The sequence below is a fragment of the Homalodisca vitripennis genome, chromosome 7, assembly GCF_021130785.1.
Source record: "Homalodisca vitripennis isolate AUS2020 chromosome 7, UT_GWSS_2.1, whole genome shotgun sequence".
NCBI classification, from domain to species: domain Eukaryota; kingdom Metazoa; phylum Arthropoda; class Insecta; order Hemiptera; family Cicadellidae; genus Homalodisca; species Homalodisca vitripennis.
Window position 1 is genome coordinate 128808620 of NC_060213.1, and position 12715 is coordinate 128821334.

The following is a 12715-nucleotide window of genomic DNA, read 5'->3' on the forward strand; positions in this document are numbered from 1 at the left end:
GGATCTCTTCAGACGGACATGGGCTCCAGATTTCAGGAGTCTGTCAAATCAGTGTCAGATTTTAAAAGCCCACAAAAAAAACCATTTAATTTAAATATTGTATTATCATGTGCACTATCATTTAATACTGTTTATTTCGCTTTCTGTATGCAAAAAAATCAGCCATGGTTTTAAAATTTAAATATATGTGTTCAATAAAAGTTATCATTTTATTTTAATAAATCATTGCTTTATTTTCAGTTCAGAATAATCTATTTAATTTATTTTCATTGCCAATAGTATAAAAAAATTGTTCATAATATTTAATTGCAACAGTTCTCAACAACAAAAATTCATTTTATTATTTGAATAGGCCAAGTTATATAACCACTTATCCATCAAGCAAACGTTCTTCTCAAACAGATTAATGTCACAAATACTATTGTTTCATGACTTCAAGATAAAAGCAATAGGATTATACATTTTCTATGGGTAATATGGATGGAGGCAAGACTACATAAAGTGGTACAGATAAATTATCTTTTAATTATTTGTACATAAAATAATCTTTAATTTTCACTGATTATCAACCATAAATTTATAAATGTGTACTTTAAGTATGAAAACGTTTTCTGAACTACAAATATTAAAATTTACTATCATAAAATCAAATTGTAATAATTTAAAATTTCTCATTTTTTAATCTTATTTATAACAGTTTTCTTAGTTCCTAGGTTGGTAGTACTGTCTAATCCTAGTGTTCTTAGGGGAACCTCTCAGAGCACTCACCTATCGCAGTCACATTGTGTAATCAAATTCCACTCACTAATTACCTAAAATTTAGGCACACATAAGAATAACAAGAGAGGCTTTCTATAATTCACAGAGAACAAGAGAATTACTATTGACTGAGATGTGGAACTGATACAAATGGTCAGCTTGAAAAACTAAATTCATGAGAAGTGGGGATGCATCTCCACACTGTATTTACACGAGACATCATTCCTGAGTCCAACTCATGTAACTTCACTTCAGTTTGTGGTCCCCCCATTAATTCCACCATTGCAAGATCTGGCTGCAGCTACAACAGGTTAATGATTACACAAATGGATTAACCGTTTTATTGTTTTTGAACAGTTTATGTTTAGCATACCATTACAATAAATCATCAACTTTAATTTATTTCAATATACACTTCGCTTTAGTACAATTTTCATTATAAACTTAATACTTTACTTGGTTTTAATTTTTTTCAATATTTTTAACAAATTGGATTCATTATCTAACTGGGATGTGTAAATATTTAAATTATATAAAATTTAATGTTGATGATGATTATTCAATCCACACTTGAAAATTTATATTAAATAATAAATGAAAACTATCCTTGCAAAAGTGTGACTTTTATTACTTTGAGAAATGTGCTAATTATATCTATGTGGTGGTATGTTTTAGGTCAACATCAACCCATTATGAATAAAAAAACAATAATTGATATAGAGAAGAGATTGTGGGAGTTAATTATCATATAACTCTGTAGAAACTAACAATAACATTATCTCACTGATCCACTGCCACCTTTATAGAGCTCTCGTCCAGTTTCTTAGCCTATCAGAAATTGATTGTGCAGTGGTTGCAGAGCCAGAGCCAGTACAGTGTCGAGTTGCCTAGTCCGGACTGTTGTGTTAAAGCTAACGAGAGCATCATCTCACTGCTGCTCAAGCTCCACTCCCATCTTTATAGAGCACTTGTCCAGTGTCAGAAATTGATTGTGCAGTGTTTGCAGAGCCAGAGCCAGTTCAGCGTCAAGTTGCCTAGTCCGGACTGTTGTGTTAAAGCTAACGAGAGCATCATCTCACTGCTGCTCAAGTTCCACTCCCATCTTTATAGAGCACTTGTCCAGTGTCAGAAATTGATTGTGCAGTGTTTGCAGAGCCAGAGCCAGTACAGTGTCGAGTTGCCTAGTCCGGACTGTTGTGTTGAAGCTAACGAGAGCATCATCTCACTGCTACTCAAGCTGTACTCCCATCTTTATAGAGCGCTTGTCCAGTGTCAGAAATTGATTGTGCAGTTTTTGCAGAGCCAGAGCCAGTACAGCGTCAAGTTGCCTAGTCCGGACTGTTGTGTTGAAGCTAACGAGAGCATCATCTCACTGCTACTCAAGCTCCACTCCCATCTTTATAGAGCGCTTGTCCAGTGTCAGAAACTGATTGTGCAGTGTTTACAGAGCCAGAGCCAGTACAGTGTCGAGTTGCCTAGTCCGGACTGTTGTGTTGAAGCTAACGAGAGCATCATCTCACTGCTGCTCAAGCTCCACTCCCACCTTTCCGGAACTCCTGATTCCTTCAGTCCTGACGATCCGGAAAGTGAGACCGACCGGACCTCACGTATCGGTGACGGACCATTCTTTGTTGGCAAAGTTCTCCGCCGGATAATGGAAATTGACTCCTTCTGCAGGTAATTTTTGTAAAATTTGGAATTATAATTTTTATGAAACATTTTTTTTTTAGTTTAAAACTATGAATGTTTTTGTTTCATTGTTATAAGCAATGTAATATAACTGATAGACAATAAAACAGCAATCCAAAGAAAGCAACTAAAAATAGAAGAATAATCAAGTTAGCCACCTGTAAGAAATGAAATTGTAAGTTGTTGCATCTAAATACTTAAATGCATTATAATTGGGTTTGTGTGAAGGGAGAGTGTGGTGGAGACAAGAGAACGGCTGTGGCCGCGGCAGCCTGAGGAGGGAGAAACAGAACGTAGAGAAAGGGAAGAACGGGAGCGAGCTGAAAGGCGGCGGAAGGCCAAGGAACGACAACAGAAGCTCATGGAGGAGTTTGCTTCCAAGCAAAAGCAGTTTATGGAAAAGGCAATGGAAACTGGTAAGCAAAACATCACAAGCTGGTTGATTGCAAATTACCTTTTTATTTTATGTATAATGCATGAAAAGTTAAGCCAAAGATAGGTTTTTTATTTTGACTGGAAAATAGAACAGTGCGGTATTATTTCTCAATGAATCTGAATTTAAAGTATACATTATTGTTGGAATTGCATAATGTACATAAATTTAAAATTACATTTTTTAACGATTATTTATGTTTTTTGTAATTTATGATGATTGATATCATTATTTTCAATAGCAAAATTTTGGATGTTTATCGTAAATTGGCAAAAATAGTACACAATGTTTTGTGAACTGGAGTTTTTCCTCTTTTTCAAGTTTCAGAGCATAAGACACTAGGATAAGTATGCATACAAGTAATGAATAAACCAACAATGCTTGGTAGTAGAACATGCTCAAGTCAAACTTGGCAGCATAATAAAGTTTGATGTAAAATCAAAAATACCTGACAATCCAGCTTTTATTAATTTCTTTCTAAGAAACGTTGGTCATGTTTTTTATGGAAAAGATAAGTTCTCATAGTATAAGGTCATGTTAAATGAAACCTAATAATGTGTTTTTTGCAACATTTATTTATATCTGAAGAAAATCCTCCGAAATCACTTGACTACTCAGTTAAATTTTGTGGAAATTTGGCCAGTAAACTTCAAACTTTTTCAAAACAAAGTATTCATAACTAACCAATATAAGGCAAGTAACAAAATGAATGTAGTTTGTGTATTGTTAAGATGTATTTGTGTAGATGACGACGGGATGGACTGGGACGGTGCAGAGCAGCAGGTGCTGACCACCAAGAAGGAGTACGATTGTGTCATCTGCAGCCAGACATCTCCTTCCACAGACGACAAACCGATGGGTCTAGCCGTCCTGGTCCAGGTTCGTAGACTAAGTGCGAGTGTGGTTGCTGAGCAATCGATTGACAATGATAGACTCAATAAGTCACTGCTAAACTCGAAAGTATGGAAGGAATATAAGAGGAGGACTTATGGACTGTTTGTTAAATCTGGTAAACAAATTTAGAGTTAAGGATATTTCGTTGAAGTGCAAAAAAAGTCTTCAATTTATAAAACCCTACCACTTCCACCAAGAATACAATGTAGACAATGGTAACAAGGAAGGCATGGAGAGAAAAGAGTAACGGCCAAGACAGATTGTAAATAATCAAAACCATTTTAATACAGAATAATTTATATGGTTTAAATTAAAGGGTCTCAAGGGGCTCTGACTTTTCGTGTAATGTGTTTTTAAACTTGCAGTCACAAAAGAAAAAGATCAGGAGATCGTGGTATATGTCTTTGTTTCTTTTCCTTTCTCAGACCATGATGGTATTTTGGTAAAAATATGCCTTTTTCCAAAATTTTCAAAAAGTATCACGTAGTAGTGCACTCAATTGTGCACCTGACATGACAATGAGAAAACCTCTTCACCTACACACTATACACTATATTTTGTACTCTTGAGTATCTGATGAAAAGAGTTCATTTTAAGCTTCTTTATCTCTGAATTCTTTTGGATTTCTTCAGACGAATATAACTTCCAAATTCCAGGAGTCAAGTCTGTACAGTATGGTGTAAGGGATATGAAATTATTAGTAAATCAAAATTCGTGGCTAAAGAGAAACCACCTTGGATGTAAACCAAGATGATAACACACTGATTTCAACAATTTCACACCAAACATGCTGATATCAAAAAATATTGGTACTCACCAATCACCAGTGGAGATTTGCAATAGGCCTGGCCCAGTGGACATGGCGGGGGAACGTCCAAATACATGACTCTCCAGTGAAAATCGAGGCAGTACACATGAAGTCTTAGATCACAAAAAAATAATCGGGTGTGCACATAAGTATATTTGTGTGCGGAAAAGATACTTAAGGCGTTATAATTTCTTGTGTCAGTGCCCAGTATAAATATATAAGTTAATAAATTTTGCATTTAATTATAGGAAAATATCATTAGTTAATATCAAGAGTTTTATCAATCTTAATATGTTTGAATTCAATTTTCAAGGTACCTGTACTTAAGCAAATAATCAAATTGTCATGTGTAGAGATCAAATTAATAATTTGATAGCTATAGCTTTTTTATGTTGGACTTTATCAGAATCATTTTAAATACTTATGGTGTACTGCCAGGATCCAAAAGGATCACATAATTGTATTGGCTAGTTATAGCTTACTTAATGCAAATAATTTTAATATAAATCTTAAGATCAAATTAAAGCACCTTGTGGTGATAGAACCTTCCTGTATTAGTTTTACAGCCCAAGGATTTTTACCCTCTGTTGAAAATTAAAGGAGATGAAATATGTTGTAGGCCACAAGTGTGTTGGGCCACAAGCGGAGGAGTGCGGAGCCTGCAGTCTTGCCAACATCAGACGAAGAGAGGCAAGGATTCCACCGCTTCCTCAGCCTGGCATCAGACTTTGACAGAAAAATAGAGGAGTTAGACAGGGAGTTCAATAAGGTAACATACTCGTCATTATCTGAGTTATGATATGATTGTACAAGAGCCAAGTTGTACTGTGTTAGTACACAACCATTATTCTTCTTAAAATCTATAGAGAAATTTTCCCTAAGAAATAAATTGATCACCAGCCATGGTACTTTTGGTGGAGGTTGAAATATAAGGGTAACAAAGGGGTTAAAAATATGAATAAAATTTTTTTCAGTTATGTTTCTTAGCTTGACATATTTAAAACCAACCTTCATACATGTAAAAAATATTAAATCGGCGTAAGTTAATGGTGATGACCTTAAAGTGACATCTCTTGAACTAGTTATCTGCCGATGATAGATATATTATTTATAGCTAAGCTCTTATGTGTCAAATAACAAACAGTTGTAATTAAAATTTTTTTATTAAAGATGAATTCAATTTATAATGTTTATCTTTTAAACATGATTGAAATTTGTAAAGAAAACTGTGTTTTGAACTTTGAACTTTTTTCATTTTCATCTTACCAATAAATTGTAAAAATATATAAACACGTTTTGAGAACTTCTTAGTAGTTTAATATATAAAAATATATATAGGTATCTAAATAGGTCTATTTGCTACAATTATCTAAAATTTCCTGTATAATTTTATTTCAGTTCATTGATTGAACCGTGTTAGAAAAATATGAAATAAAAGCAATTTGAAACTCTTAAATAAATAATTATATGTATTATGTACTGTATATAAAATTTTACTGTATACTGGATTTACCAATTTTGTGACACAGAAAAAGAAGCCTATGTTTCTTAATGTTAATAATAATTCTGCATTACTATTAAATAGTTTGTCTTTTCCAATGTAAATAAAAGAACCACATAATGTAAATGTACAATAAAATCAAAGTACTAATATTCAATGAAAACAATGTACAATCTAAATTAAGTTATAAAATAAATGTAATTGGTTCAAATCTTGTTTAATATAAACAACAAAAATAATCATACATACAAGGTATGTTTAAAAAATACACAGAATCAACGTTTCGAAAAAAAGTATTTGTTTATTCGTCTCTTGTCACCTGCAAAATGGTCTCCATTAGATATTATGCTTCTTCCAATTATCGAAGCACTTCTCATACTCGATCTTTGGGATAGCCTTTAGCTCTTTACCCAACATTAAATTGAATTTCTTAGTCAACTCCATCGTTGTACTGTTGACAGCTGTCGTGGCTAGTGTCAGTGAATTTAGGGTGGGAGGGAGGTGTGCATGTCCAGACTTGCGGCCACCATCTCCATCTCGACTGTCTCAAGTCTTACCTTCGCTCCCTGCGGAACCAGCAGCGGCTCTCTTCTGAGAGGTAGGTTCGGTACCGTTTTACTGATTTAGTGGTAATTTTTAAAATACTTTTATTGTTTAGAAGATCGTGCCAGAAAAATATTTATTTTACACCTTGAGTTCATTGATAATGTATTGATTAATTCTATTTTTGTATTAAAAACAATGTAAATCTATTCCAAGCAGCAGTAAACATAATGTATGTATAATGATGGTGGAAATCATGGCAAAAATGCCTTTTATTCAGTCTAATAAATTTACCTCCATATATGGTAGGCTCTAATAAAAAATAATTGTTTTAACATAGATTGTAATAATTATAATAGGTCAAATTTTACTCGTTATATTTAATGCGTATAACAATAAAATTGAATAAAAATCTTTTGATTTGAATTGGAATGCTTGGTTTGAATCCAGCTGAAACTTAATGTTGTAATAATAACAAAAAGATAGAATGGTTTGACCTAGTGATGGGAACATACAGAATTTTTGAATCTCAAACCCGGTAAAGAATTTCAAAAAATGAATTCAAAGATTTCAAATCCTAATAGTTTTTTTTAGTCTAAGTATGAATTAAAAATATCACCAATCCAAGAATACCACTCTGTTTTAAAAGGGATTCACAGAGGATCAGAAATATCTATTATAGTACTAATTCATATCCTCTACCTTGTACTTTAATTTGGTAAATTATAATATGGTAATACGATAGATTATAATATGGACTTCCATCATATTGTCTTTAATCCGTAAAAAATATGGAGATATATTTGTATCACCTAAAAAATATTTTAAACTTAAAATGTAATAAAAAGTAAACTCCCTAGCCATCATAAAAATATTAACACTTTGGCTACAAAGCGGCTCACTCTATGATAATACAAGTGTCATCAGACATAGCTACTATGCTCCTCGGTAGCGAACGTGTTAAAATGTAAATATAATATATATTATAGAGGCTATACTATACAACTACAAAGCAGCTGACAAGTGCAACTATTTGTTAATTGGGTTTTCTATTTATAGTTGTTAAATCAATTTTAAAACAAAAACACGTTTTAACATTCAGAATTGGTTTACTGTCAATTAGTGGTCATCCACGAGTTGGCTTCAACAGATTCATGGTTAAACACGAACACGTTTATAGAAATACTAACTGCATTATTTAGAAAAGTACGATTATTTGTTAATAAGGTATCGTTTTAGCGACCGGTAATATGTGTACTGGCAATTGGCTGATAGTTAATAATGCTGTGGATCTTCACAAATTTGATTCTCGAATCCGAATCTTTGTAGAAGATTCGGTGAATTTGAAATTCTGGAATTGGCTTTGACACATCACTAGATTAACATCTATCAATTGGAGAGAAATAACTGCTTGAAATAGTTCTGACTGCCACAGATAGATTCCATTTCTAACTTGAGTTGCATATCAAGATGTTCATGTACAGTAAAACCACATTGAAGGGTTAAATAAGATGGGCTGAAAGCATCTGCATTGTGGAACACCACATATTTTCAGTAGCCAACCTGAAATATCCAAATCAGTGTACAATGGTTGTGGTGTACTGTGCAATGTCATCCCCCAGGGAAATGGTCATTAATCAATTACTCAATTAAGTAGAGCATACCTACCAAGTCCATACTTAACAGTGTAAGGCAAATCAGTGAAGTTCATACTTAACAGTGTAAGGCAAATCAGTGAAGTTCATACTTAACAGTGTAAGACAAATCAGTGGAGTCCATACTTAACAGTGTAAAGCAAATCAGTGGATGATGACACTGGAACTGTGCAGGGGAGAATACTCATGCCCGCTGTGTCGACGGTTGGCTAACTCAGTGCTGCCACTACCGCCACAACTTGGCGAGTGTGCAGCCGTCGTTCGCTCCAGATCAGTTGGCCTAAACGCAACCATCAACGAGCTCGTCAAGTTCCTCAAGGAGAATCCTCCTATCAAACCCGTAAGTGAACCTAATATTTGAACCAATAGTGAATATAATTCAACAGTTGTAAAATAAATTTAGGTAATATTTCTCCATTATGTAAAAAGTGTGTTCAAATTTCCTTTCAGATATTTTTAATATATTGTGACAGTATTTATGCCATTTGCCAACTATAATCTAAAAGTATAAAAAGAAAATTCGCTTGCTAGTGAGAGTTCTTGTTGAATGCTAACAAATACCAAAAGTTAGTTTTAAAATGAATTTGTAAAAATAAAGTAATATTTTAACAGAATATGTACTAAAATGTTTACTAGAAAATAAATAGGAAACTTTTTAAATATTTAAAAAGTTTAATATGAATATTCTGTTAAAACAAATATCTAAATCATATAGAACAAGGGAGACAAGTGTCTGCCAGTGTGTGTATTAATTTTTACTGCTCATTCTTTGGATTGCAGTGTCAAGTAACTGCTTACTTCTTGCATAAATAGCTTCTCTGCATTTAGGCCCCTGGTGCACCCAACAATTCAGAGCAATGTCTCAGCAATCGTAATGTAATCACTTACTCAGTGCTGAGTCCCTGGCATCAGCACGTCTGGGTCAGTGAACTGCTAATGGAAGGGAACAGTGATGAAAACAATTTTAACATCTCAAATGTGTTTTGAAATATAGAATTTTGAATAAATAATAATAATTTATTATAAAAAGAGATTAAATTGTGAAAATAATGTAAATACAGACATATATTTATTTACATTATCAATTATTTATGCTGGTTGTTGTCAATAATACAGATAATTCTTTTTTTTTAAGTTGAGTATTTGGTAAAAGAGTTTTATATCTTTCAATTGAAATGAAAATCATTATTCTACAATGCCAAATAGGTAAGTTATGATAATTTTTCTGGAACTCCTTGAAGTCAAAATTTTTATGTCTGCAACATTCCAATGCAGCTATAAAAACATGTAGTATAGAAAAGTTAATCAATTTTTTTATGTTGCCCCAATGTAAATATTTTTTTGGCACTTCACTAATGAATCCATTAACTTTCCTATAACGCCAAGACAAGTAAAAACTTTTGTTTCTTTAAGTTTAAAGCTAATTTTTATTATAACAAAATTATAAAAGTAAAAATGTATAAGACAGGGTATTTGACTTAAAGTTAGTTTATTTATTGATACAAATTAAAAAAGAACTATTTACAAAACTTTTTATTTTCAATAAATTTTAATTTCGTAGTCGACGCGCACTTGTGACTTACCGCGAGAAAGCAGTAATATATGCCACGGATGTGTTTTGTTGTGGCTCTGTAGAAGACGTAGAACTGACGAGCACGTAGTTAGAGTTACACAAAGAGTGCTTTTGTTCTCCTGCCGCAAAGTGAAGGCTGTTTTTTAATACCTTTGGCAACCGCGATAAGCACAGAGCGTGCACCGGTATTTCAAATGCCTTTTGTGAACTAAAAAACTCCAAAGAGACATAATCTATAATATCAGATATAACTGTATTTGGCGTATATTGACAAATCCCTAGGTAATACGATTGTATGTGCAGGTGGTGTCCAACCTGATGGATGCCATGGGCAAGTCGATGGAAGACATGACCAACTCTACCTACCTCAAGTTTAAGCAGAAGTCTGGCACTAGACTACCACAGACCTTGTTCCTGTTTGTCAGCTCCATTGCCCGCACAAACCTTGAGGTGGAACTCGTCCAGCGGGAAGGCTCACTCTGCACACCCCAGAGTACAGAGTGTATACCTAAGCGTTCTTGTATCAGTGAGTATTATCATTTCAATGCAGTTTCCATTTGTAATCGTTTGCTAAAGATTTAATTGCAAAACAAAAGAGTTTATTCAACCTTCTACTTACTTGACAATAGACTTCTTCAAAGTCAAAACTTTTCGAAAGAAGAGAAATTTTAACATTTTCCATCATTAGATGTTACGAAAGTAGAATACTACGTTTTAAGGGTTAGAGTCTATGCTGAAAAGAACTGATACATCATAAAATTTGATATTCACAAATCAGTGTATTATATGGCTGTGACAAGTAGGAAGGTCATTATAGAAAAACTTCAAGGACAATCTAACAGGTTTGGACTTCTTACAAAAAACTGAGATTAAGATTTTGTTGATACATGTATTAATAAAATATTACCTTAACTTAAATACTTAAATATAACAGTAAATTTAGTTAAAAACTCAATATTAATTATTTTAGCTAACAACTTCTTAGTATATTAAATTCTGTTATTATTTTTAGTTGCTTTTGTTATGAGACGCCCTTTTTAGTGATCTTACTCTGTCTACATCTCCAACAGACTGTGTACGTGTACGCGCACGCACAAGAAACTGAAATAGAAGTAAGGGGGAAAGTCTGAGGTGGAGATCCATTCCAATGTAACTACCAGCTAATAATTTATGGACTAGACCACTACTATTATGGTAGTGGTCAACTGATTCAATGTCAGTTATCTGAAATATAAACAGATGACATTGTGTTGAATAGCCACGATGACTATGGTTGTGGGTGGTACCACATTGTGCTATGCCTTGCTGGACTCCTAATACACTGGTCTTGTAAGTTAACGAGTTTTAACTTGTTTCGCAGTGCCTCTGCTACACGTGTTGGCAGTCCACGCCCGCCTCTTGGCTCACTGGCCCACCTGGGAGACGTTCCAGCTGCTGGCGGGACAGCCCGAGTGTGCCCCCGCCACCCCCGCTCTGGTCATCCCAGGCAACCAGGTGCCCTTGCTGCTCTGTGATCCCTGCGCCCTTCTCACTCAGCTGATTCTGTTACTGCCGTTACATCTGGACCAGAGTGAGTAGCTAATATCGTCTCAGTTATTTACCATCAAGCCAGTTTCAAAATTTAGTTCCTTTTTATTAAAATTATACTTTGTGAAGTGTTTACTAATAATTGGGAAGTAAACCTATTCAGAACATAGACACTTGTCATCTCATATTTTTGTGTAGATTCAAGGTGTTTTAAATCTGGCATGTAGCGTCTCACACTGTATTTGTAAGCCCTTGGGGATAGCAGTCAAAGCGTCACTAACTTGACATTTCAATTCTGACAGATTTAAAATAAAACTGTTTACTTGTTTCTTGTAATGTGACTGCTTTGCTATTATCAGCCATGTTGCTACAGTCAAGATATTTTATTTCTTATATTGTAAATATGCAGAATTGCAATGCATAATAATTTATTGTTTGATTATTTTTTCTGAGTAACTAATTTAACAATCACTAAATCAATATTTCTTTAATTTTTGATATGACTGTAAAGAAATAAATTAAATTGATGAAAATATATTAATATGTGTGTCATATTATTAAATATTAGCACACTCAAAAAAAAAAAAAAAAAAAAAAAAAAAAAAAAAAAAAACAACCTTCATAGTTATGTATGTTGTATACAGAAAAAAAACACCTCTTTTACATACTTGTGCTAGGAAATAAAATATTATTTGAAATTGATCAATAGAGGTAAAGCATGTTATGTTAACCCATGATGTAAAGTGACAAGGGTGTGCTGTTGCACATGTGGGGGAATCCTCTGGTGATGACGTGATGTCAGATGGTTTGCAGGTTTAGATCATGACATCATACAGGACAATCTGGTTTCATGCGGATACAAATTATTATAATCTTTCATTTTGGTCACAATGTTTTCTTATTTTCAATCCAAAACAAAATGTTTTTACATTTCTAATTTCCAGATTAGCGGTGTTAGGTTTAATAATTTCTACAGTTATATAAAAGGAACGTATTACAGTATCCTGTAAAATGAGGTAATGCATACAGGCTTCTCACAGGAATTACAAGATAAATTTGAAGAGCCAGGATCTGTTCAATAAATTTTAAATGACAACATATTTTCGGTCAATGCAATAAAAGTTATGTCCAATAATCCCTATAAATGTTAACATCTGTTGAATATTGATTCAATGAATTAACATGACTTCACACCATGTGTACCGTGTTAAAGAAAGGAAAAATGTAAAATAAGTTTTGGATACTTTTTCAAATGTAAATGAAGATAATTTCTCTTTAAATCAGTATATCCACAAATAGTAGATGTTGTATTACATATGATTAATTTAAGTTT

The 12715-nt window shown here is 33.4% G+C and overlaps 1 protein-coding gene across 3 annotated transcripts in view; it reads left to right on the top strand.

Moving 5' to 3' along the window:
- LOC124366308 (E3 ubiquitin-protein ligase Ubr3) overlaps positions 1–12715 on the top strand; it is a 119320-nt gene that overhangs the window by 93421 nt on the left and 13184 nt on the right. For all 3 annotated transcript variants that reach the window (XM_046822750.1, XM_046822751.1, XM_046822752.1), the window contains 8 exons: positions 2207–2436; positions 2677–2864; positions 3627–3760; positions 5203–5352; positions 6546–6682; positions 8457–8622; positions 10159–10381; positions 11216–11425. In XM_046822750.1, the coding sequence (XP_046678706.1) occupies positions 2207–2436; positions 2677–2864; positions 3627–3760; positions 5203–5352; positions 6546–6682; positions 8457–8622; positions 10159–10381; positions 11216–11425 (1438 nt within the window). The remainder of the gene's footprint in view (positions 1–2206; positions 2437–2676; positions 2865–3626; positions 3761–5202; positions 5353–6545; positions 6683–8456; positions 8623–10158; positions 10382–11215; positions 11426–12715) is intronic.